At 29.4% G+C, this 27022-nt stretch overlaps 1 protein-coding gene and 1 long non-coding RNA gene across 6 annotated transcripts; both read right to left on the bottom strand.

The window, feature by feature from the left end:
• Positions 1–475: 475 nt before the first annotated feature.
• Positions 476–7748, bottom strand: LOC120359183. 5 transcript variants are annotated; one of them, XM_039455891.1, is made up of 5 exons: positions 7487–7742; positions 6997–7096; positions 4345–4704; positions 3896–4026; positions 2810–3550 (listed from the first exon to the last, which is right to left on the bottom strand). In XM_039455891.1, exons 2-4 carry the CDS (start codon positions 7088–7090, stop codon positions 3935–3937), a joined length of 546 nt encoding a protein of 181 aa, XP_039311825.1. In that variant the 5' UTR covers positions 7091–7096; positions 7487–7742; the 3' UTR covers positions 2810–3550; positions 3896–3934. The 5 variants fall into 5 exon arrangements, 4 of the variants coding, with proteins under 4 accessions (XP_039311823.1, XP_039311822.1, XP_039311825.1 ...); XM_039455890.1 differs by having other exon boundaries at positions 7285–7740; XR_005576021.1 differs by lacking the exons at positions 2810–3550; positions 3896–4026 and adding exons at positions 4852–5090; positions 5629–5870 and having other exon boundaries at positions 4579–4704; positions 7285–7748.
• Positions 7749–9771: 2023 nt separating this feature from the next.
• Positions 9772–25702, bottom strand: LOC120359182. Its single transcript, XR_005576020.1, has 6 exons — positions 25494–25702; positions 25138–25227; positions 19753–19917; positions 18725–18945; positions 18175–18400; positions 9772–10020 (listed from the first exon to the last, which is right to left on the bottom strand). It is a non-coding gene; the product is annotated as an uncharacterized LOC120359182 (long non-coding RNA).
• Positions 25703–27022: the final 1320 nt, after the last annotated feature.

Below are 27022 nucleotides of genomic sequence, written 5' to 3'. Positions count from 1 at the left end.
AAAATTTTTAGTTGAGAAAAAGAAATATCTAGTAAAAGCAAGGAAACATTAATTCGAATAAACGCAGATATTTACTAGGATAAAAGAATTATTTTTTTGAATATGTAGAATGGGTTTTCGTTACTCAAGAAATATTTAATTGAGGAAAACAAACATTTCAAGGAAAAATGAAAGAAATATTTATTATAGAGCGCACATACATATATAAATATATTTACTATATTTATTATAAAACAATATTTTATGATTCGCCAAATAAAAATCTCAGCTAAAAAGTATCTACTACATATACAAAAAATGTTACATAAAAAGAAGAAATAAGTATCTTTTTTTACTGGAACCTAAAATGAAAAAATTATGTTCTTTATGCTGAAAATAAAACTCTGTTTGAAAATATCTGTCAAATAAAAATACATAATCAGATACCATTAAAAAACGTTTATAAACATTATTACATATATTATTAATATATGAATTAAGAGATCAATACTAGAATATAAATTAAATATTAGAAAATTTCTTATCACAGAATAAACCCTCACATTATTTTACTTACTCTATAAAACAATACATTAATACAGTCATATATCTTAAAAGTATACAGGCATATAATGTTTCCCATTCGACATAACTTTAATATAATAATCAGTACAATCTAAGAGATCTTTTCGAGAAACAAAACCCCATTTCTGTGTCTCATTTACTTCAAACGCACAAAAATGTCGATTGTAACAGACTGTAATCATTATAGTATATAAAAAGAAAACATGTTTTGACGGACTTATAATAATATATTTAATTTTTGCAAACGTAGATTCATTGTCGTTACTTCGTATACATATTACAGAATTTAAATCATATTTATTCCCATTTATTATTATCCATGTTATACAATCATAATCATTAAAACTGTCGTGGGGTAAAAGATTTTGTAAACGGCCATAGTTACTTATTAAATGCAATTTCGAAACGATAGTTCCAATAGAAATATCATCTGTAAGACCTTGATTGCAAAGAAATCTGTAGCATAGTTGGAGTTGATGTTTTACAGCTAGTGTAAACGAAGAATTTACTCGTGTTTTACATATCTTACTATTTTCTTTTATTTGCATATGCTTAGCTTCAAATCGTGTACATGTCATGCTCTTTAAAGGTCCATACGTGCGCATAATTCTTGGGTAATGCAATAAATTATGATGTTTATATTTTATTGCATTTGTAAATAATTTTATATGTAAAGAAAAATATTCAGAAATAAGTACTTCCAACAAATCAATAGTTTGTCTATTTATAGTGTGTAAGAAAACAATACTAACAATTTGTCTTAAAATTAAGTACAATTTCCAGATAGCATTATCAACTGGGATAAGATCTCCAATAATTAAACAAAGATTTAGAACGAGATATTTCATTTCGGAAGCTAATATAATCAAATATTCTTTTTTTATTAAATTTTGCTGTATTACAGGAATATTTTCACCAAATGAGGTATTCTTAAAATATCGAAGCCTTTCATTAAAAACTTGTAATGTTAATAGTTTATTTGTTATAATAAAATTTTTTAATATTTTCCCAATATCGTAACGACACACATCTTCTAAGAGATCGTGCATGGGATCAACAGAAAAATTTTCTGCGACATGAAAACTGGGAATATTATTAAAGATACACTCTTTGTCTGTTCCAAAAATCTTTTCCTTACAGTGATTTATGTAAGTGGTAATCGTTCGTATTAGATCCGTGTTTTCTCGTAATTGTTTCTGAATATCTTGTTTAGAAATGAAACAAATTCTGCAACAATATGATGAATTAAAACTTCTGGAAAATCCTAATATAGTATTCAATCCTAAATTATCTCCCGCAATAAAGCACAATTTGAAAAGTATTGTTTTCACTTCCCCGTTAATTTGAATCTGTATACCATTTACTTCCAAATCTGTTATAATTTCAATAACTTTTTTAAATATCGTCTTATTTCCCAAACGCTTTTGATCAACGGAATGATGGAGTTGAAATAGAAAAATATTTTCTAGTCTACTGGAATATTCTTCAGGAATACATGGAATTGTACAGTACATTGCACCAAGCTTATGTATACCCTTATGCGAACCTAAAGGATTATTAATTTCAATATCATCTGAAAATAAAATTAATGGTAATACAGTTGTACAGTCCAAATCTTTTACAGTAGACTTCCAAAACGCACTTTGAATTATTGAAGTAATTATATTGTTTTCATTTTTACATTTTTCAATGTATGCAGTTATTGTGGAGAAAACGTTTGGAATTTCCAGAAATTTTTCAAATACAATTTTTAAAAGTACAATACTAATCTTCGTATATGTTAATGACTTTTTCTTTTTGTTAAGTTGACTAAATATTATTGATGTATCTATTGTTATAGTTGAGGGCATTATTAAACTACCAATATTCTGTAAATATTGAAAAGTAGAATGTTCAGTTTTAAAATTATTAAACGCGTTTTCTATCACCTGCAATATGTCTTCCAAACCATCAATATTGTTATATTTAATTCTCAGTATTGATAAGCAAATGCTATTATAAAATAATGAAATAGTTTTAATGATATCGTTAACAACTTTACGGCTTAACGTTCCATAAGCATATAATTTTGCTACAATAAGAGTAGCAGCTTTACTAATTTTTTCTTGTACTTGTAATATATTCATGTCATTGCTTTCGTTACAAGTACTTGATATAATGTCAATAATACTACTACTCTCTTGCACCAAATAATCATTAATCGAGTGTATAGTGAATTGTAAAATAGATTTTTTTTTTTTTCGTGTACTTTTAACCGTACTAACGTATTGCACATGCTTCGAATTATTGATATGATTAGACAGAATATGCCTTTTTAAGAAGTATATGTTGTTATAAATTTGTGAACAATTTTCAAAATTGCATTTTACTGCATTGCACATAAGTGGCTTATGTCTTAATTTTATATGGCACATTAAATAATCTATGGATAATAATGAATGGGAACAAAAGAAACAACGCAACATCTTACATATAATGAAATAAGTGGAAAATGCAACAAAATTTTAAAATTTTACTACTTGCAAACTCAAAATAATTGGAACAATAATAATTAGAAATAAAATTGCATTCAAGTGGAATAACTAGTGTAGTACTCGAAAGGTGTAATATGCATGACGGAATCTACTGTCTACATTAATTGTTTCTTATAACTCATTGTCGTTATTTAACATCTTTATAATGTGTTCAGTACTAGGTATTATTGTATCTCACTTGATTGTTAACTTATAAATACATTTTTGTATAACTAACCATAAGTGTTCACTTGCCGTGGGATACTGTAACTGAAGCACGTGGAACGTCTTGAAGCAAGCGTCGACAGCTTCCACAGTTGAAGGTGTACTGTACAACACGTCGTTAATGCATAAATAAGAAGTGCTGATTTCGTGCAATGTGTGTCCAACAACGATAATGTACGGTTGAATAGTTTCAATTCCTTACACTTCTTGACGTAATCTTCTCTAAGTTTAGTAACATCACCAGGAATCTAAAGTACGATTTATAACTTGTATTAAAGTTTTCAAAATAATTTGTAATTACAAATATTAGTAATATTAGATAAAAAGGAACGGATGCAAAAACACGGATGGAGCAATATGTATCCCATTTGACAATGACTGCAAAACATATTCTTATATTGGATATTACAAGGATTGAGAAATGCATTGAGAAATATATTAGTGTTAATATTTAAATAAATGTAGATTGTTTTTGTTATTATCTGACCGTGCGATACCCGAGACAATACAAACGCGAAACGAAGCATGCTAATTTCTTCCAACCAGGATATATGTCTACACAACTTAATACTATTAATGTTTTAAATACTAACCACTGCATGTTTAATAATACTATCTTTTGCATCATAAATTTATGGTTTCCAAAATTTGTTGTTACATCGAGTCATTTTCTTTGGAGGCAGCAAATGAAGCAATATCATCATTTGTAAAGCGACCTTGAAATCTAAGACAATGAAAACATTACAATACGTACATCTTCTTGGGAAAATGTGGAAAAATTTGTACTGAAATCTATATATATATATATATATTGACCACTTCTTTTATGAAAAGTAGAAATAAATTATTGAAATTGTTTAAACAAGAAATAAAAATAACTGAAAATTTTATTGTTGAAAACATTATTGAAATTCGAAACAAAATTATTGAAAATCATAGAAAAGCAATGAAAAGTACTAAAAAGGCAAAAAAGAGAAATATGCATGACAACTATTGAAAAAAATTTTTTAAAAGAAGGTACAATATATTCAAAAAAGTTTACCTTCGTTAATGTTCGTATCTTGCAATGTTTCCATCAGAAATTGTAACTGATCATCTTTCTGGTTTGGTTTTACACAGTTTGTAAGACGATGGAAAAATGTATTCCATTTATCTATTGTTAATGTTTCTTCATTTAAAGCCATACGTTTAAAGTCATCAATTATTAATGAATAACCATGTGGATGTTTTAAAATGGACCATGTAGTAAAAATATCATATAACGTGTTTTCTTTCGACTGTTCAATATTTACTTGACGAATGTTAAACGTATTATGCCAATGTTGGAGCACAAGTTCCCACGGCATTTGGTTATTTTGCAACCAAAGTATGCTATCTTGTGCCTCGGGATCCTCTATCATATCTATGAAAGAATAATTTACACACGCAAGAAACAAAATATAAACAAATTGAAGAATAAATTGTATCAATATATGTACAAATATTTTAATAATATATGTACATAATACATGTATAAAATATGAATACACAACATTTTGAGTTATCTTACTATTTTCATCAGAATTACTTGTTGAATGTGTTAAATTCATTGTATTTTCTAATTTTTTTGTGGCCAATCTGCGATTTCTCCACAAGTTTAATATTTTACCACGTGCTGGTATTGATTTTTTTTAAAAGCTTTAAAAGGAATCCTTTTTAATAGGCGGTACATAATAAGTACTTGATACTTCCGTTGGAAAATCAGCAACGATTAGATTCGCTATCTTATCAGCACTTTCATTACTTAGGCTAAATAAATAAAAATAGACTATATATATAAATTTAATAAGAGACAAATTATAGGCTCATAATTTTAAAAATTATAAATTGATGGAACATGAAAACCAAAACAAGGTCTTTGCGTTAATTTGTATATATATACATTTTAATAATCAATTCTAAATAATAACAGTGTCAACCGTAAGATCAAACCTTGAGAACCAAGAACAAAAACCTCACATCACATACCGTATTACAATATTTGCAATAATTATTGAAAATTATAAATATTATAACAATTGTTGAAATCAATATAATTATAAGAAATTAATATAATTGTAAGAATTATTGAAATTAATTGTAACTATACTATTTATATTGTAATATAAGCTCGAACAGCAATATAAGGTTTCTTCTTGGCAGATGCTTTGATCCGAATATATCATTAATTATATCTCAATAATTGTAATAAATATCGAAAAACAGTACAAGATAGTTTTTCATCTCAGATTTACATCTGCAGCGGGTGCCGGTAAAATGTAAAAAGATATTTAAGTAAATTTTGTACCGTCCAAGACGATTCTCTACGTCTGTGACAACCATGTCACAAATCTTATTTCTTGTTTTTTTGGATAATTCTTTTTGTCTTGCGTACGCTTTCATTATTCGCTGGCCTGCAACGCATTCTTGTAAAATATCTTTCACTGGTCGTAAACGAAATTCATTTGATATCAAATTTGCATATGCATTTTCTTCAACAAGTTCATTTGCAAGTACATGATCATCACTTTCTTCATTATCATTTATTTTCTATAAATATACAGAAACGATTTTTTTTCACATATAATGAATATTTTAAATATGAATATTTTAAATGAATAGGAAAAATCAGTGTTATCTGTCTAAGGAAACAGGCATTGCAAAATACATAAAAATAGCAATAAATAATAAATAGTCGCCTGATGAGCCCAATGCTGTTCTTATAATGATCAATAATATATATTCAATAATAATATGCAATCAATAATACAAGTATATGCAATCAATAATATTCAAGTTAAGCACAAAAAATAAAAATATATAAAACAACAAATAAACATTTCGTTGAAATACTTCTCTTTAACATATTTAATTAAATATAAATTTAATTGATTTAAACAAAGTAATTTTGTGAATTATAAAAGCAAATGTCGAAATAAAAAATTCATAGCTTTGAATTTAAGGTGTCTAACATAATAAGTGTAGGAAATAGTTAAAGTAAATTAGTTTAGAGAGAGATATTCAAGGAAAATTTGATATCCAAGATAGAGAGAGATATCCAAGGAAAATTTGATTGTGGTTTGAACACATAATCATCATTAAAAAATACACAAATATAATAAAAATATTATAAACAAATATTAACTTAAGGTTTTTTTTTGTTTTGGTACATCGTCATTATCTACGGGATGCAACGGATTTTTTTTAAAAGTTTTTCGCCAGTAAGACAAAAAAATTGCCCTTGGCCCAATAAGTGGAATTAGTTCCGCAATCATTTCTTCCGACAATGCTTGTAAAATATTTGTTGTGATTTTTTGTTCTGTTAAATAAACGTGTATATGTATGTACTGTTTATATAAATATCAACTTCACCTTACAGGCTGCTTGGTTTAATTGTTTATATTATTAAAGATTCCAAACGTATTTTACGAAAAATCTTTTCTTATAAATATGTACACATATGTGCATACATATACGTACGTGCAGATGTGTGAACATAAATAGCACTCATAAATAAGCTGTACAATGCTTTTTGCTTACATTAGTTTATTACTTACTATAATAGATATATATATCATAAAAAATCATTAAAAAATTGCAAGAAAACTTTATGTTTTACAAGAACATTGTCAAAATACTTTTGAGTGCTATTGTATACGCATCATTGAATACTTACTTTCAAAGACGGGAATCAATTCTTGTAATTGTAGACTATGTAATATCTCATTCATGTTCTCATCTGGCATGGTGTTTGGCAAAGTATCTAGCATAGATATCTAAAATTTTAATCTTATAAGTTGCACAATATTCTCAGAAACTGTGCGTAGATGCGTATATTTGTGTGTGTGTGTGTGTAGGAACGTGCGATATGAACATTGAGATTCTTATACGAAAAAAATATAATAGAAACAAAGAAGTATTATAAAAAGAATCTTAGCATTATGTAATATTGCACATTACATACCTTTGAGTTTGGTAAATGCAATAATTGTTTAATACAAATTGCAATAATTGTTCTGCACACCGTATACACTAACACGTATATATATTTATATAAGAGAGTAACACTGACTTTTTCGCAAGAGTACGTTGCGACTCACTGAAGATATAACGCAATGTGACAACTGCGGATCGCGACTAGCAACAGAGATAATCAGCAATCTCACCTGACTCGAGCGCCTTCGTGTATCATTTGTTATTCGTGCCTAGTAACAAAGACGTTTGGAATCAGAGAGCCTTCATGTATTATATACATTTTTTGATCACAGTATATGTCTGCTTTGATCCTAGTAAATGTGGTCTTAATCTTTGCACATATTTCATTCTCTCAACGAAATATTTCCACTGAGCGCGTTCACGCGTCGCGTCAGTCCGAATTAACCAATCAAAGCATTTAATTTATCCCATCTTATTGCCGTACAATAAAATGGGATGCTTTGATTGGTTAATGCGATTGATGCAACGCGATGCGCTCAGTGGAAATTTGCCATTAGAAATCGGCCAAAGATCTCGAAGAGAGACAGAATTGACAATCACATTAGTCAGTCGGCCGAATTCTCATCGCAGATACTAATGCTTTGACATTGAGCGTTGATTGAGAAATAGATAGTGGATAGCAATGATGCTATTTATTCTATCACATTTATTATTGCAAACAAATTATTTCTTTTGTTCAACAAAATATTTCTGTATTTCCGAAAGTTTCTCACTGCAAATACATGATTTCTTACGTTCAACAAAAAATTTATATATGATAGCATTGTATTCTAAATCAATAGATTTCATATTGCAAATAAATAACTAATTTCATTCAATAAAATATTAAATAGTTAAAAGAATTGATACATTCCAAGAAATCAAGTTTCTTTTTAAAAATAAATAATTTCCTTTGTTCTACAAAATATGTTTTTAAGTATAAGTATTTAAAAATACATTCAAGAATATCAGGTCTCTTATTGTAAGTGAATGATTTTTGGCGATCAACTGAAAAATTAGAAAGGTTTCTCACTGCAAATAAATAATTTTTTATGTTAAATAAAATATTTATTTAATAGTATGTATTCTAGCATACAAAATTTTACACTGCAAGTTAATGATTCATTTCGTTCAATAAAATATTTAAATGAAAATATTTATTTATTTCAAAAATTTGAGATTTTAGTATAAGTAAATGACTTATTTCGTTCAACAAAATGATTATTTGAACATATTTATTTATTACAAAACATAAAATTTCTTATTGCAAAATAAATATTTTTTTCATGATACAAAATATTTATTTAAAAGTACTTTAATTCATTCAAGAACATCTGGTTTTTTATTGCAAGAAAATTGTTTCTTTTGTTTAATGAAATATTTGTTACAATGTGATGCTATTTATTTAGAAACTCTGATTTCTTATTGTAATAAAATCATTTACTTTATTTTAGTGAAGATATTATTTATGTCCTAGAATCATTACTTACAAGAACGAAATCGAAAAGTATAAAATAAATTACTTAAAAAAATGAAATATTGATTTACAAGTGTACATAATTTGTTTTTGTGAAAGAAATATGTACTTATATCTAAGAAATTTCTTTCAAGAAAATGCGTTTTCTTGTTTCAAGAATATTTTTTCTCAGTGTACTGTCGCATATGCTCTTGCGTATTAGTATGTACGATATTACGGCAAAAATTCTGTTATTAAATCATGCGGTAAGAACTTTTCAAAACACTATAAATAAGTTTATTTTCGTTAAATATTTTGTTTTTATTTTTAGTAGTTTTACGTGAAAAGTACGTGCTTGGGCGGGGGAGAGATTCGGCCCCTCTCCCGCACCCTTTCCGTATTTTTTCTGACCTAACCCATCCGTCTCAGTCGGGCCATTAACGACGGGTCCATTAACGATGGATCCGGAAGAGGATGGGTCATAATTTCAAATCTAATATCGCAACATGGTCAATTGGATACCTTTGGCAATTACAACTAAAATAGGGTTGGGTTGGATTAGAAAAAATAAACTCGTGGAAATGCATCATTTACAAAAGTTTGGAATTCGAAGTTATCCGACTGATTATCTGACATACACTAAACCGTAAATGAAATCAAAACAACGCATATTTTCCTATTTATAGACTTTTCACGCTTGTACTAAATGGTCACACAGAGCAAGGTCTATCCCCCCCCCCGCTCTCTCCCATGCCTCGGGAGCGAAATAAGTACACACACACTTGACAGCCCACACTCTTCCGCACTCATCCCATCATTAGTGAACAGACTGAAACGAGGTGGGTTAGGTTAAAAAAAATTCGGGGAGAGAGTGCGGGGGAGGGGCGGAGCCCCTCGATTTTGAAAACTTCAAAACACTATAAATAAGTTTATTTTTGTTAAATTTTTTCTGAGTAATAATGCTTGAAAGTTACAGTTCACTGTAGCTTTCAAACCTCACAACTCGGAAAGTACTCAATGAAAATAAACTTTCTTATAGAGTTTTGGAAAGCTCTTGACACCAGCTATTAGAGTTTGGAATCAAAAACAGTATGTTCCATTTAAAAAAATTGATGTGACTTTGACCTGAGCTTGACGACGCCATTCGAGCTCAAACTAATAGTACTGTCTTATGTCCCCCTTGAAACAATACAACTGTTGTCTGAAATATTTTCTTTGAAAATCACTTCCTTCGAAATTATTCGAGGTGCCCTCTTAAAATAAGACACCCTGTAAAATAATAATTTTATTACTATTTTTTGTCATTTATATTTTTTTAATTATTTACTCTCATAACATCCCAGATAACATTTCTTGCTGGCAAGTTTTGCGCGCGATGTGTATGCAAACTTTGTAACAGATTTGCATGCGTTTTGTTCGTAGAACGTGTTACATCGTGTATATTGCTTACAAGTGGCTAGCTCATGTATTGTCCCATGTACTGGCAAATTACATGCAGATGGCTAACATATTGCTAGCCGTTTGCTCCCCAGATAACATTTTTTGCGCGCAAACTTTGCGCGTTTTATGCATGTGAACTGTGCACGCGGTTTGCGTGAGTTTTGCCCGCAAATTAGTTAAGCTCATGTATTGTCCGATACACCAGCATATCACATGCAAATGGATTTTGCATGTGATTTACTGGTGTATTGGATAATTATATTTGCTCGTAAGTTGCTTGCACCCAGATAACATTTTTTGCGCGCAAAGTTTGCGCGTCTTATGCATGTAAACTGTGTACGCGGTTTGCGTGAGTTTTGCCAGCAAGATGAAATTCTGTAATTTCAGATTGAAATGGGTTTAACAAGTGAGTGCTAACGCCAGGCGGCCACGCCGCAGATTTTCTCTTGAATTGAGTGCGGCTACAGGTGTTATTTCTAGGCACCACCGCCGCCAACTCGTCAGCTCATACTTTAGTGATACTTTTAGGAGCTGCTTTTTGTAACCTCGAGACAAATATTCGCTCTCATTCTTTTCAAACATAGCGTGTGTGTGAAACGCTGTTCCACATAAAATTTTATATTTTTACATGTAAATAACAATTTGTATTGTTATTTAATCTTGTACATAAATTAAATGTTTAATTCAAATTTTTTCTTTTTTTAAATCTTTTTTAACGAAAAGAATACAAGAAATATTTTTTTTGTAAACTAAACATTTATTACGTTTACATTAATGTATTCTGTTTTAATAAATCTATCTGGGTTTGGATCTTATTTTTCAATCAGTCTTAATACCGTATTTTCGTTGCAGAAATTTCGATCAATTCAAATTAACTTTTTTTAAATCGATTTTAATAGCACATTTTCGGCAGGGTATAGCTTATTGAGATCGCGCGCAAAGTGTGCTAGCGTTTTGCGTGCATATCGTTTATTGAAATTGCGCACAAAGTATGCTAGTGTTTTGCTAGCGCTATGATGACGCAGTTGAATAAGGTTTTGCTTGCGTTGTAGGAATCCCTTTTGCGCGTGATTTGCTGGACGTTTACCCGCAAAATGTTTTCTGGGATATTAATATTTTATAGATTATACATGTATATGGGTCGAAAGTTGAAAAATCAAAACTAGCAGAGTTTAACCAAAAAATGTTATCGTACAAATTGACAATTGACAATTAACAAATACATAGTAAACAGTCTTGGGTCTTTCAATATCAAAACAAAAATAAATAAGATATAACCTCAAATTGTTACTTTCTTGTAAATCCCAGATTACTTAAATTCATTCATTACTAAGTATTAATGCAATATTTAAGAAAACTTGTTTTGAAAATTATAAAGAAAAGAGAAGGGAGAATATCGTAAAATAATTAAATAAATACAGGACGTGACATAATTTATAATTTGCCGCAGAGGAAAAAAAGTAGCATTCGTGAGATAGAAATCAAAGTATATAAACAACAAATATCATAAAAGCCCCTAAATGATAAAAGAATCACAAATTAATAGTATTTTGTAGACCTTACACATTAATAAATGCAACAAGATTTGATAAACATTTAACAAAGTTTATTTAAAAAAAAAAAGATTTTTCTAAATAATTTCTTTAGTTTAAAAAATAACGTTGTAATATAGTTTCTTTGCTGCTAGTAAATTTTATATAAAGAAAGCTCACAAAGCTTGCAACATTCGTAATACAATTAGCTCACAATTATTTCCCGTACATAACTTAATTTATACATATAGTGAATTTATACACATTACATTACATACTAAGTTCAATTACATTATTTAAAAGCAATTACATTCCAGGCTTTCATAAGCTAAACTAAAATTAAAAAATTAATATCTAACATATACATTAGGCAACATAATTATCGCAACACTTATTTATACCAAAATTTTGCAACTTTAAATTATCATAACTTCGTTAAAATCTATCGTACTTGAAAGTTTTTTTTTCCCCCATTTTAAAGCTCAAAGTCTTTACTTTAAAGTGCATTTGGTTAATTTTGAATACTAGCAAAATAGGCGCGCGGTACGCGCGCGATACAACTTTTGATATTATAAATTTACTCGATACACACATAAATCTTGATAACTGTCAAAACGTGATCTTCACAATAACAATAGCTCACGAAGTAAGCACAGCGTGAGAGCCAATCATGATTACGGTAAAGAGTCAACAATAAACTTTGAGGAATGCGACTATCGATTTAACATGGACTTTTTCAGATAGGATCGACTTTCTTCCTTCCGCCGTTTTTTTAAAAATAAGGACTTGTTTTGTTTCCAAACATTTACATAGTTTAACGCACTCCACGGGGAAGGATACATTTTTTTCGCAAATGTCACGGTAGCCGTTGTAAAATTTGGAGTTTTCCCTGCACATTAAAAAAAAATCAAGTTTGTACGATTTTTGTTTCGAGGAGTTAGAATGTATCAAAGTTATGTATGCATTTCTGTCAGTTAACGCCGGTACAACGCCTGGATTTTGATTCGTCTTATTAATGATGAGGCGATCTTCTCTAACTGACTTTATTCGTCTTTGACCTTGTCCTCTTCTTCGAATCCAAATCCACCTGTTTCTTGATAACGAGCCCAAACTCGAGAGATAGAGGATCGATGAACACTTATTCTTCTTGCAACATAACTTTGATTCAATGCTTTCAAAGAGTAATGATTTGCGTACATTGAATTTTGTTCAAACTAAGCATTGTTACAACTCTATCGTTTGCTTCTTAAGTGATACAGTAAAGAATAAGTTTACGCTTATAGAGTTTTGGTTTTTACAGTTTCTATGAGAATCAATATAAATTGCTACATTTCACAGCGTTTCTTTGAATTATGCAAAAATGTTATCAAGAAACAGGCGGATTTCGTTTAAGAAAAGGACAAGGTCAAAGACAAATAACGTCAGCTAAAGAAGATCGTCTCATCATCAATGAGACGAATCGAAATCCGGGTAATGCTGGCGATAACTGACAAAAATGCATACATAACTTTAATACATCCTAACTCCTTGAAAAAAAAATTGTACATACTTAACCTTTTTTTTAATTTACAGAGAAAACTCCAAATTTTACGACGACTGTCGTGACATTTGCGAAAGAATTCATCCTCTCCCGTGGAGTGCATCAAACTATGCAAATGTTTGGAAACAAAACACGTCCTTACTTTTAAAGAAAAGGCGGAAGAAAGAAAGTAGATATTTAAAATTGACCAAATGCACCTTAAAGTAGAGACTTTAAGCTTCATACGACGGATTTGTCAAACCGTTGGCGACTTGGATGCTTCCCGTTTTCCATGACTGATGACGGCTTCTATTTCTATTGTCTGTACTATTTTTTGTTGCGCTGAAGATGACTCCTAAGCGAGTTGAAACAGTCGTTTTGTAATTTTGAATTGAATAAATGATTCAATATCAATACTTGCGATTGCGCTCTTTGACCCATGCTGATTAGACTATTTTCCATTCATTAATTGTACTTAAATTTAGAGAGTCCAAAATTAATTAATTGTTTAATTTTTAACAAAGTTATGATTATTTGAAGTTGTGCAAAATTTTGATATAAATGAGTGTTGCGATAATTTTGTTGCCTAGTGTATTTCAAAATTACATATAAATCTATAAAATAAATCTTAACTATCTGCTGATATTCAGCTTCTATAAAAAGGTAATAAAAACTAATAACATATGACCTCCTGCAATGTCTAAATACACTATAACAAAGTAATTTTAACAATTGTTCTTAGAATTCAAAACGAGTTATATGAAAATTTATATCTCATTCATATTATTTCACAATCTTTTCACTTTTATTATTAATTAAATAATATTATATTATAATTTAAATATTATTAACTTGGACTTCTGTACACGAAACGCTTGTCACGTGACAAAAGTTAACGCAGTAACCAATTAATTTATTATTCTTTTATTAAAGTGAAAGAATGATTTGTTATTGCATCAATTTTCTTTGCACCACAAACCGCATCCTTTATGCAAGAGCCATATAAGACTCCTATTTAGGCTGTGTTCCACTGTTCACTACGAGTATTGAAAATCTGTAGAATTTATAGGGTGTTTCAAAAATACCTAACACTAAATACGCTATGAGATTTCTACATAAAAATAAGTAATAAAAGTTCTTAGAAGAAAAATCAATACATCAATAGTTTTTGAATGGTGAGCTGTTGAAGTTGATCAATTACGGAGCGTAATCGTCCGGCACTCAGGTACGGCGCACTCGAACAGTCTTATGTCTTTTATGTCTTAACTTTTAAGTATTAACTAAACTAAAAAAATAAAGATATTAAACATTTCGTTGAGTTATTACTTATAATTTAAGAAATAATGGTTCGAGTCTGCTTTATGTCTTTAACCATTTGTTTATTGGCTATTTTTAGGAATAATTTATGTCATATGCGATATTGATAAAACTAACAAATTGAAGGGATTTCGAGTTTTTTGGATAGAGAAAACGTACTGCTGCAGCTCGTAGAATTCGAAGACCGCGGGCGCGTTTGTTCGAGTGCGCCGGATGGTTACGCTCCGTAATTGGTAAACTGCTGCTCACGATGCAAAAACTATTGATGTCTCGACTTTTCTTCTAAGAACTTTTATTACTGATTTTTATGTAAGGAATCTCGTAGCGTATTCAATGTTATGCATTCTTGAAACACTCTGTATAACAAAAATTATATATTTTCAATGTTCACTGTAAACAATAATACACAACTATAGTCACAATTATATCATAACGTTAGATGGAAAATAACACGTTAAAATTTTTTTTAGTTTATGTTGCGTCGTGTGCAAATTGTGAAAGTTTGCAACTTGTAATCACATCGTGCATACTAATCAATACGTATAATTGCTGGTGTCGCTGTCAGTGAATATATCTCATTGTTAGTCACATAACCAATTCGCAAAGTAAAGAGAAATAAAGTCGATTTACTTTATGACATAGAAGCGGCTATTTTTATAATAAAAATGAAAAATTTTAAGGAAAACGCTCTATTAAACGAAGAAAAAATAAAATTGACTGAAATTACAGGACATGCCATGTTAACAATAGGAAAAGTCTATGCGACCATTATCCTAAAATAAAAGATCGTGAAGTAACACACCCGTATTATGTAACACGAGATGACTTATCGTACAAATACGACATTTTAGGAGCCAATTTTATTTAAATATATAGTACGTAGATGCATGCGATTATCGCTGTAAACAAACTAAGATCGAGAATACTTATTTTAAACTGCATCTGTAAATAAAAATAATTTTGCAACCAAAAAGCGAAACAATTGTGCAAGGTCACTGTCGAACGAAACATAGGTGTGATGCAATCCGAAGAACCGTCACGCGGTGTCGTTATCGGGAGCTGTCTTGTAAAGTCCCGTGAATTTCAATGCCCTGTGAGCATACTAAATACGACAGAAAGTGAAATATAAATCAACTTTCTACATATAGAAATTGAAAAGCTAAGAAAACTCATAAGGATACCTATAAACGCGCTAACAAAAGATGACAAAATTAAAGTCTGTCATCAAGAGAAAATTCGAAACGTTTTACGAGTTAACTCATCTCAATTACGAAGAAGAAAAAGCTTTAATTTCTTTATGCGAAGAATATAGCGATATATTCCATCTCGACGGAGAACCACTATCATACATTAATGGAATAGCACATGAGATAACGATACGCAAACTGATACCTCAAGTATAAACGTGTGCCCGTATCAACTCCCCAAGGAACTTAAACAAGAAGTAAATAAACAAATTAGCGAGATTTTAAAACAAAAAATTATACGTCCAAACATCAGTCAATGGAATACACCCCTATTGGTGATACCTAAAAAAGCAGACGTATCCAGTAGATCAAAATTTTGAATTGTCGTGGATTTTAAATAATTAAATGATCGAACGATAGGAGACTCGTTTTCTATCCCAAATATAACAGATATACTAGATCAACTAAGAAATGCAAAATATTTTACTACGTTAGACTTTACATCCGGTTATCACCAGATAGCAATAGCCGAGAAAGATAAACATAAAACTGCTTTCTCTAGATCTTACGCAGATACGAGTTTAACCGTATGCTGTTTGGACCTAAAAACGCGCCAGCAACGTTTCAATGATTAATGAATACGATATTAACCGGAATGCAAGGTTTAGTATATTTGGATGATATCGTAATTTACGCATCCAGTTTAGAAAAACATAATAAAAGATTTAAAAAAATATTCAATAAATTACACAAAATAAATTAAAACTACAATCCAAAAAATGCGAGTTCTTACGCAAAAAAGTAATGTTTTAGGGCATATTATTAACAAAAATAGAATTTTACTCAAACCAACAAAATTAAACATTGTGGACAAATTTTCTGTGCCAAAAATATTAAAGACATACAATCTTTTATAGGTTTAGTCGGATATTACCCAAAATTTATTAACGACTTTCTAAAGATTGCAGGACCCCTAACAAAATAAGTAGAAAAGGAAGAAAAATTTACATGGACAAATGAACAACAAAACGCGTTCGATACATTAAAAGCTAAATTAACTACGGCGCCCGTTTTGAAATATCCCGATTTCGAGCAGAAATTCATAGTGACGATAACGCCATTGAAGCAGTGTTATCAAGCGTCCGGTAGATCAAGAGCGCCCGATCGCGTACGCAAGCTGCGTACTATTACGCGCTGATAAAAATCACAGTGATAATTCAAGCAAGAATTGGTATAATAAGAAATATATATTATAGTACTAAATATTTATTGTGAAACGCGAAAATCTTTAGAAAACCGCTGTGTTTCCAAGTGTTTCAACAATGTTTAAAATACGTTCAGTAATCTTCTTTGACTTCAAGAAAGAAAACTGTGAATACAGTTACCAGTTAAATGCTTTGAGGCCATAATGGAACTTTTAAAAGACGTAACAAAGAATTAATACTTTTATATACAGAATAACTAGAAGAATTATTGATTTTATGATTGTATAAAATAATTATATAATTTTATTTAAAGTAATGGTCTTTAAGGAACTTGAAAAATCAATTTTTCCAAGAATTAATTTATCATTATTTGTCTCTTTTTAAACTATACAATTTTTGTTTAAGACATTCTTTCTTCTGCTTTTCTTAATTTCGATATTTGTCGTTATAGGCTTCCTTCTATGTATTAAGATATTTTAGCGGAAAGTCATATCAAAGACATATTTGAATCATTCTGAATCATTTATAATTCATTTATGAAGTTAACCGATGTATTAAATTTATTTTTTCAGGATTAATTCAACTTTTGGGATTTAATTAATTTGAACTGCACCGAAAGACATTAGCAGGTTTCTTCCATCATATGATCACCAGTTTCATTATCGTCGTCACCAATGGTAAAGTAAATTGCAAGTTGTCTATCGTTGCTATCATGTCACCCCAAGTTCTCAGCGAATGCAATACTGGAATCATACCAACGAAGACGAGCAGAAACAGTGAAAACATCGCACACAAGTTTGATAAGAATCTGTTAGAGGCACTTTCGTGAATATTCGGCTATAAGCCGGTGTAACAACGCAAAATTCGTATCGCGTACGAACACGCTGATGCAATGCATGCATCATAAAGAATAGGCGATGGTCGGACGGCACGATACAATAAGACGCAAAACAGGGAGAATAAAAAACGGAAAAGAAAAATTTTCGGACATTAAGAAGACCTCGAGCATTTCCTGTTGACGCACGACATTATCCGACGACGAAACATCATTCGGACAATGCGGCGCCGATATTACAATTGTAAACACAATAAGCAGATTTATGAAGATTTCCAACATTTCTTAATTTTAATAGTGTTATATTTATATTAATATTTAAAACTTAATTGGTATCATTGATTAAAAATAGACAATTTTATGCAGATATAAATGGAAAATATCTTACCTTTTGATTCTGTAATACTATTTTCTGCATTAATCTCGTGCGTATGATATCTACTAATTCTGTTAGTCTACATTAGATCCTTGTTCATGACATACATTAGACGTAAAAAATTTTGAACTATTACTAGGTCCTTGTTCATGAAATATATTAGACGTAAGAAATTTTGAACTATTACATAGCGTCTGTTCGGAAACTTCAAAAGAATTTACATTGGAAGAATCTGTTTCTAGAAAAAAATTTGATAATGTTAAAATTAAATGGTTTCATAAAATAATATGGATGAAAAATATTAATATAGTTCAAAAAATTATTATAGAAAATTAATATTTACTTATTTTAACATTTATTATTACTTAAAAACATTTACATTTACAATTATAAAAAAAATTATACAAACATTTATAATTATATAAATAGTATAAATATGCTACAATTACTTGATAAATAATTTTTGTCATAATAAAAAGTAAAATATTAATATTACTGTAGTGAGATACACTCACGCGTGCGCAAATACACGCACACACAATCTTTTAAAACTATAATTTACCATTTCTAAAAATTGGAGTTTTTTCTTGAGGTTGAATCGAATTTAGAAATTTGGTTTTTAATTTTGATGGCCAAACATGGATCTCACCACTTTCTTTTTATTGCTTAAACTAATTTGACGAGGCACTCTTTTCCTTTTGAAAGTTTTATTGTCTTGATCTATTTGTAAATCAGATGTTTCTTCTAACAATTTACATTTTTGTCGAGCTTTTTGTAAATCATCTAAAATAATTTAGCAAATATATATCTATAGAACTTCAAATTAAAATGATGATATACATGAGGACAAATTATAAGTTTTCTTACAAAATATATATTATAAAAAAATATTTAATTTTAACAAAAGCGCTATTTTACATAAATTCCGTACTAAAACACTTAAAAGTTTATTAAATTTTTTCCAACATAAGCTTAGTAGGTCTATGTCAGTCACAGAAGTACTTAGTATTAAATAATAATTTTTACAGTTTCTAACTAATATGAATTGCGTGCCGCATTTTCATTGGACGTAAAATGCAGTTGTTAAATGTTACAAATTAAATTGCTAAGCAATTCAAGTTTTTGATGCTAAAAAGTATGTACAAGATTCTTCCTCTAAAAACTGTTAAGAATTTATTATAAAAAAACATTTTACTCAAGATTTGAACCTGGAATAAATTCTGTTATTCAGTACAAAGTACCATTGCCTGACATAGGCCTACTAAACTTATATTTAAATTTTCGTCAGTTCAAATTCTTGTATTACAAATTTTTTAACTTAATTTTGCAGTAATTTTATTTTTCATATTTCCAGCGTACAAAATAATTTAATAATTTTCTTAAAACTGATTTTTGAACAAAAATATAAAAAATTTTAGATTGTAGATTAATTTATTTTAATTCTTTGATTTTATTTTAATTTATATTTATGAAATTCAAAAACATATATAATATTTTGAAATGATTTAAATCATAATTTTTTCATTTTTTGCTCATGAAAAAATAAAACTTTATTTTTATATAATAATTATAAATATATTTTATACTTACCAGTTTCATATAAGCATCGTACTACTGAATAAAGTTTCCAATTTTGATCCGCAACGTCAGTATTTTATAAAATTTTATCAAATTTCTTTCGATCCTTTATAGGTGGCCAAAACACTTCTTTTTTTCAAGGTGTTAACCAAGTACTTCTAACGATTGCAACACCACCTCCATCATCAAATTCAATTATCACATAAGACATAATTATTACTAATTACTCGTATTTAATTGTAGTTAAAAAGTTTGGAAATTCTACACAAAAATCTTTATAAAAAATTATAAAATACATATACAAATATAAAATTAATTTTTAATTAGATCATGATACGTTTTAAATATTTTAATAAAAACATTAAGATTAAAAAGATATAATATACTTAATCTTATTTATTTTTTGTTTCAATTTATAAAATTATTTAATTCTATATGTGCAAAGTTATACATAAATAATATATATTTATCATTATTATTCTATTAATATTATTTAGTAATATTACAATATTTTACTCTATTTTAATTACAAAATAGTTTAATTTAGAATAGAAAATATATTCACATAAATATCTAAAACTAATATTTTTAACATACATATATTTATGAGATTTTATAAAACCTACAATTCTCATTATAACTTCACATGTGATCAGAATTTTTATTAAACAAAAAATAAATTAGTGCTTAGTCAGCTAAATCAATGTTTTTAAATAAAGTTTTATATAGATAACATTGTAGTCCACTTCAATATTCAAAAACATTGCGTCTGAGTGTTTCCATGTATCCTTGTTTAACTTCGGTGAGTAACAAAGAATAAAATAAAATAATGCATGAAAATACTTGAATGGTGTTTCCATACCATAGCCTTAATGTTTCTGATGCTTTAGGCTCTTTTTCATGCATATGAAAAAATGCTTTTCAATAAAAAATAAAAAGCTTTATTTCAGAGCACTAAATGGACTACATTTATCTTTTCTAACCTAATCTATTTTTGCACATTTTTATTTTAAGAAAATTGATTAAATAAAGGTAAATTATAGTTTAAACAAAACTACTTTCAACTACCGTATTATATATCTCTTTTTGTCGTTGAGAATTCTGTCTCTAATAGCTAATCTGTATATAAACTGAATCTCATTTTCATTCCGCATTTCAAAATCCAACGAATAAATGTCGAATCCATAAACTTCCTGTATGAATATATATATATATATATAATTAGATTATTATATTATATTATATTATATTATTAGATATTATTAGATATTATTATATATATTATATTATTAGACTTTTCTGCTCAGTTTTACTTGATCTATTAATCCACGAAACCACGGATGGTAGTTACCTGACACCCTGTATATACGAGTATATATAATATGTATACAGGGTGTCCCAAAAACGTTGGGACACCTAAATATCTCGGGAAAGATAAGTTTTACAGAAAAATGTTTCAGACAAAAGTTGCATGGTTTCAAGGGAGACATAAGATGATGTCATTAATTTGACCTTGAATAGTTGCTTAAAGGTCACGTAAAACACACCTTTAATTTTTTTAATGGGACTGCAAACGTTTTATTACATATTCTTGTAACTTATCTCGAGACCTTTCTAAAACACTACAAGAAAGTTTATTTTCGTTAAGTACTTTCCGAGTTGTGACGCTTGAAAGTTACAGTACACTGTAGCTTTCAAGCCTTACAACTCGGAAAGTACTCAACGAAAATAAACTCTTTTGTAGTGTTTTGGAAAGGTCTCGAGATAAACTCAAGACAAGAATATGTAATAAAAAGTTGGCAATCCCATTTGAAAACTTGAAAGTGTCCTTCACGTAATATTCAAGCAACTATTTAAGAGGATACTATAGTGACCAAAGAACTTCCTCGACGTCGGCATTGCAGATTATTTTTCGAGGGAGACCAGGCTATCGCTTTTTGTCCAACGCATAGATCTGTCTTTGTTTTTCGATTATTTCGCCATCTCCAAAAAGACCTATCAACTACAGTCACTATTCTGCTTGCCATCCCTGCCGAAAATATGCGATTAAAACCGATTTAAGAAAAAGTAATCCAAATCGATCGGGATTTCTGCACCGAAAATACGGTATTAAGACCGATTAAAAATTAGATCGGAATTAGTATAATTCGGACAGATTAATATTGGGATAAATCCATTTCAATCCGAAATTACATGATTTCATAAATTATAATTAAATCGAATTTTAATGCGATATGACACGCTGAGACGCTAACAAATCTTGTGTGCCATTTTTAAATAAAGAGATATTTTGATGATAACACTATAAATCACGTTAAAAAATTTGTAAAATTGTCCAAAAACTATGATTTTTTGGCAGTTCATAAACCGTCAAGAAAAAAATAGTTTTAGAACAATTTTACAAATTTGTTAAAATAATTTACAATGTTATTTTATCAAAATAGCTTTTTATTTGAAAATAGCACGCAAGAATTCTCAGCGTCTCAGCGCATCATTTCTCGCTACTAGTGTCAGGATTCCTAAATGTGATGGTCACTGAGAGTATTTAGGAGTCTTGATGCAACTACATTAAAATTTGTAAAAATTTTTATATTATGCATTACACTTAAACAATTTATAAAATTAAAAACAGAAATATATATAGAATAGGTGTCGTATTTCACAGTCAGAAATATCGTAAAGCACAAAAGACGAGCGATACAATGGTTCAGTTGCATTCAGGTGAATATGAACAAATATTACACATCACTCTCTTAAATAATAAATGTCACATTCAAATATCAAAAATTACAATCAGTTCCAACAAACCGTTCGTACATGTATCGTACATGGATAAGATAGAATCAGAAGATTATGTACATAGCTCAATAGTTCCAATAAGTGATGTAAAAAGCAAGATTATTCATGTAGATGTAGGATATTCTAGATATTTATGCAAACCTCCGAATGTATATGAGATTCAATAATATGGTAATAAATACAATGCTGTTTATAAAAAAATGTTATTGTACATTTTATTTAAAAAAATGTTAATGCAAATGTTATGCAAACCTCAATATAGTTAAAATTATTAATAAGAAATATTATTGTAATAAACAACTCTTTTTATATTTAAAAAATCTACAATTTATGTCCAGGTATACTAACGTGGTTGAAATTTAATTGTTGGTTAATTTACAGAATGACAATGTCAAAATTTCTAATATAATTATTGCATATAATATAGTAGAAATGCTTAAATTTCGGAGTTGCCAGCATCCTAAAAGTTAACCAATGATTAAATTTAAACCTTTGATGGGCATTAAGCGGATTATTTTGGATTATATATCCATTCGATTATTCAAATTTATTTGGATTGATAACAGTATGGATTAGAATGTAATTATTTCGGATTAGAAATAATTCACGAAAGCGATATTAAAATCAATTACGGTTTGTATAGAATTAAAACCGATTATTTTTTAATCCGCTCGTGGATTGAATCGATTAAAACATGCTTAAAACCGATTAAAAAAGATTCCGTTTTAATCGGTTTTAATCGCACATTTTCGGCAGGGATTGTTTACGTGCGCTAAGCAAAATTTGTACACGTACAGCTGTTTACACGTTAAACTTTTTTGTTAGACTTTTGACTGGAATGACACACAGTCAGTGTTGTTCATTAGAGTTTTCTAAAGTGCGGCCTGGTCTCATTTCATACATACGAGCTACAGAACGTTAGCAAATGACAAAAGTTAACCTCGGTTGACAGATCCACGAGCCAAAAATAAATAAATTTTTAACTTTTTGTTCGATTTTCTCGTAAAATTTACCAGCCCGCACTTTGTTTTGGTGCGTACTTTTATTCTGTAAAAGGATTTTGTGATCTGTAGAGCCAATTCAAAAATTAATGAACACTTACTATTACAGTGTTCATTAATTTTTGAATTGGCTTTACAGATCACAAAATCCTTTTGCAAAATAAAAGTACGCACCAAAACAAAGTCTGCTCTGGTAAATTTTATGAGAAAATCGATCAAAAAGTTAAAAATTCATTTATTTTCGACTCGTGGATCTGTCAACCAAGGTTAATTTTTGTTATTTACTGACGTTCTGCAGCTCGTATGTATAAAATGAGACCAGGGCGAACTTCAGAAAACTCTAACACACAACACTGACTGTGTATCGTTTCAGTCAACAACCTAACAAAAAAGTTTAATAGGTGAACAGCTGTACGTGTCCAAATTTCGCTTAGCGCACGTAAACGATGGCAAGAAGAGCAGTGGCTGTAGTTGATAGGTCTTTTCGCAGATGGCGAAATAATCGAAAAACAAAGACAGATCTATGCGTTGGACAAAGAGCGATAGCCTGGTCTCCCTCGAAAAATAATCTGCAATGCCGACGTCGAGGAAGTTCTTCGGTCACTATAGCATCCTCTTAAGATCAAATTAAGAGGATGCTATAGTGACGGAAATTACCGACACATTACAGTGTTCATTAATTTTCGAATTGGCTCTACAGATCACAAAATCCTTTTACAGAATAAAAGTACGCACCAAAACAAAGTGCGGGCTGGTAAATTTTACGAGAAAATCGAACAAAAAGTTAAAAATTTATTATTTTTGGCTCGTGGTGTGGCATAACTGTAACGCGTGAGCGCGACTCGTCCGCCTTCCACACGTGCCACCGAAAAGATTGCTGTCGGGAGCGATGTGGAAGAGGTAAATGCTTATCCACCTCAGTTTGTACTTATGTATTTACTAAACTCATTACCGGTACAATGCTCACAGAGTCGCACAGAACAGATCGCACGATTTGTCGTCTCCGCTCGGCAGGGGCTCACACCATTCTATCTTTCATTACATATACATTACATATACAATATATATATATATATATATTTTTTTTTTTATGTGTGTATATATATACATATTTTTAGGGCAATAGATATAGATCTGAGTACGTGTAAAAGGATTCAAGAGTGTATTATTTTTGGCAATCAACATTTCATTGAAGTTTTAAATATACAAATTTTTAAAAACGTGAATTGAAAAGAATAATATATATTATATACAAAAATTAAAATATTTACAAAGTATGAAAAACGAGTTTGATAATTTTACAAGTATTATATCATTTCATCGTTATAGTTAACATTACAATAAACTGTATTACGAAATTAAATTCTTTTTTCACACTCGATTCATATGAATAATAAAAGTCAATGTAAAATTAATAAAAAAAATTAACGAATAGAAATGGCTTCATCGATTTTATTACAATTGCTTTAAATAGTCTTGTAATACAGGGTGGGCTTTAAGTCAGTTGTCAAAACTAAGGATTAAGGATTGCTAGTGACAACTCTGACTTATGGCCCACACTGTATTATTGAAAACATAAATATTTTTAATTATTTACCTTTATATACTATATGACCTTTATGTACTGTTGCCGTTCAACCATTATACAAAAATTCTAATTTTCCAATGATGTTCTACGTTAACTTTCCTAGAAACAAAGAAAATTAATTAGCTCTTACAAAAATTTAATGAAGTTTACTAATAATAGTAGTAATAATAATAATAAAAAGTAAAAAATTCGTAATAATAAAAAATTAGTATTTATAAACTATTTTGAGAAGAAAGCGTTTAAAAGTTATTGAAATAGAAATGCAAATAGAATAGTTAGGTTATGTAAAATATATACACTTATATCGAGTAATAAATATACTACACATGAAAGCAAATTCAAAAACTCAGATTTTAATGAATTACCTGCAGTTTCTTTCATCCGCCGAGATGATTCGATATGAGGCAAACTACTGATTCAATTTAATATTAAAATTAGAATACGAGGCACTTGCAAGGCACTATACTGTTACGATGATGACCGGTTCGGCGACAACGAAGAACATATACCGTCGAAGTGCATGCGCAGAATCTCTTTGCTGCGATTTGCTGGCGGAAATCGCGCGACTTTATTGACAATTTAAAATTAATGAATGCAAATAAAAATAAAAAAATATCAGAAAAAAGTCATAATATCTCAGATAACATGTCATATTTACTCAATTTATTTCCTCACATTTTTATATTCGCTTACAAAAAGAGATTAGATTTTTTCATCCAGTTCTGTGATTTCACGGTTTTTAAGACTTGCAGATCTTAAAAATCTCGTAAAATTACGATAAGTTACAAATAAAAATTAAAAAAAATATAATTTGGAAAATTAAAATGAGAAAACCAAAAAACATGGTATAAATTTTTTTTTTGTATATTTATTTTCCAAACTATTTTTTTTTTTTGTTTCCATCTATAATTTATCGTAATTTTACAAGATTTTGAATTTTCAAACCTTATAATCAAATTACAGAGCTAGATAAAATATTAGTGTTTTTTAAATAAAATAAAAAAATTCGAGGATTGTGAAATAAATTGTATGAGATATTTTAATTAAACAAATTATAAGACATTTTTTAAAAAATTATGAAAAAATTTTTTATCAGAGTTACGCTTGTACATACGCGTGCCCCCATCACATCGTGAGGGCAGTGTGATATGTTCTTGTGCGCACGGCGGGACTATCACGTTACCCTCACGCCGTGAGGGTAACATGAATCTCATATTGTCACGTGTGATTGCACTATGCGGCCTTTTACGCGTACACGCGTGCACCCATCACATTGTGAGGGCACTGTGATGCAATGTTGCACGCACAGCGTGATTATCACGCCGTGAGAAAAACGTGAACTCACGAATTGTTATACTTTGTCTCTCTACATATCGGCAAGTCTGTTCAAAACAGAGCTGTAATAATCGTCTAGAAGTTTTAGTTTTTTGATTTAGCCCGTTTTTCTGTTTATTAATATGTATTTTTTCGGAAATCAATCGTTTATGGTAATTGGGCTCAAAGGATCTTAACATTATCCCAATTAAAAGAATGATTTTGTTGTGATCTATGTTCACTAACGACGGAAATTTGGATGATTTAAGTTTTATGTTATTCATGTGTTCTTTAATTCTTGTTTTTAATTTCCTTTTTGTTTGTCCTACATATGAAGCATTACAGTCATTACAATTTAATTTATAAACAACATTGTTACACTCTGTTTTGTGGCTCCAGTTTTTGTGAACTTTGACACGTACATACATCTGGACTTGGTTTGTTTCGCAGATTGGGAATGACGAAGCAATTAACGAAATTGGCTCATGAACTTTGGCCTAGTTTACACCGAGTACTTGATACACGTACTAACTAGTAATTTTCTATTAAATTATCTTAATTTCGGCAATAAATTTAAAGA

The sequence above is a fragment of the Solenopsis invicta genome, chromosome 12 (genome assembly GCF_016802725.1).
Source record: "Solenopsis invicta isolate M01_SB chromosome 12, UNIL_Sinv_3.0, whole genome shotgun sequence".
NCBI classification, from domain to species: Eukaryota; Metazoa; Arthropoda; class Insecta; order Hymenoptera; family Formicidae; genus Solenopsis; species Solenopsis invicta.
This window is presented reverse-complemented; position numbering and strand designations above follow the sequence as displayed.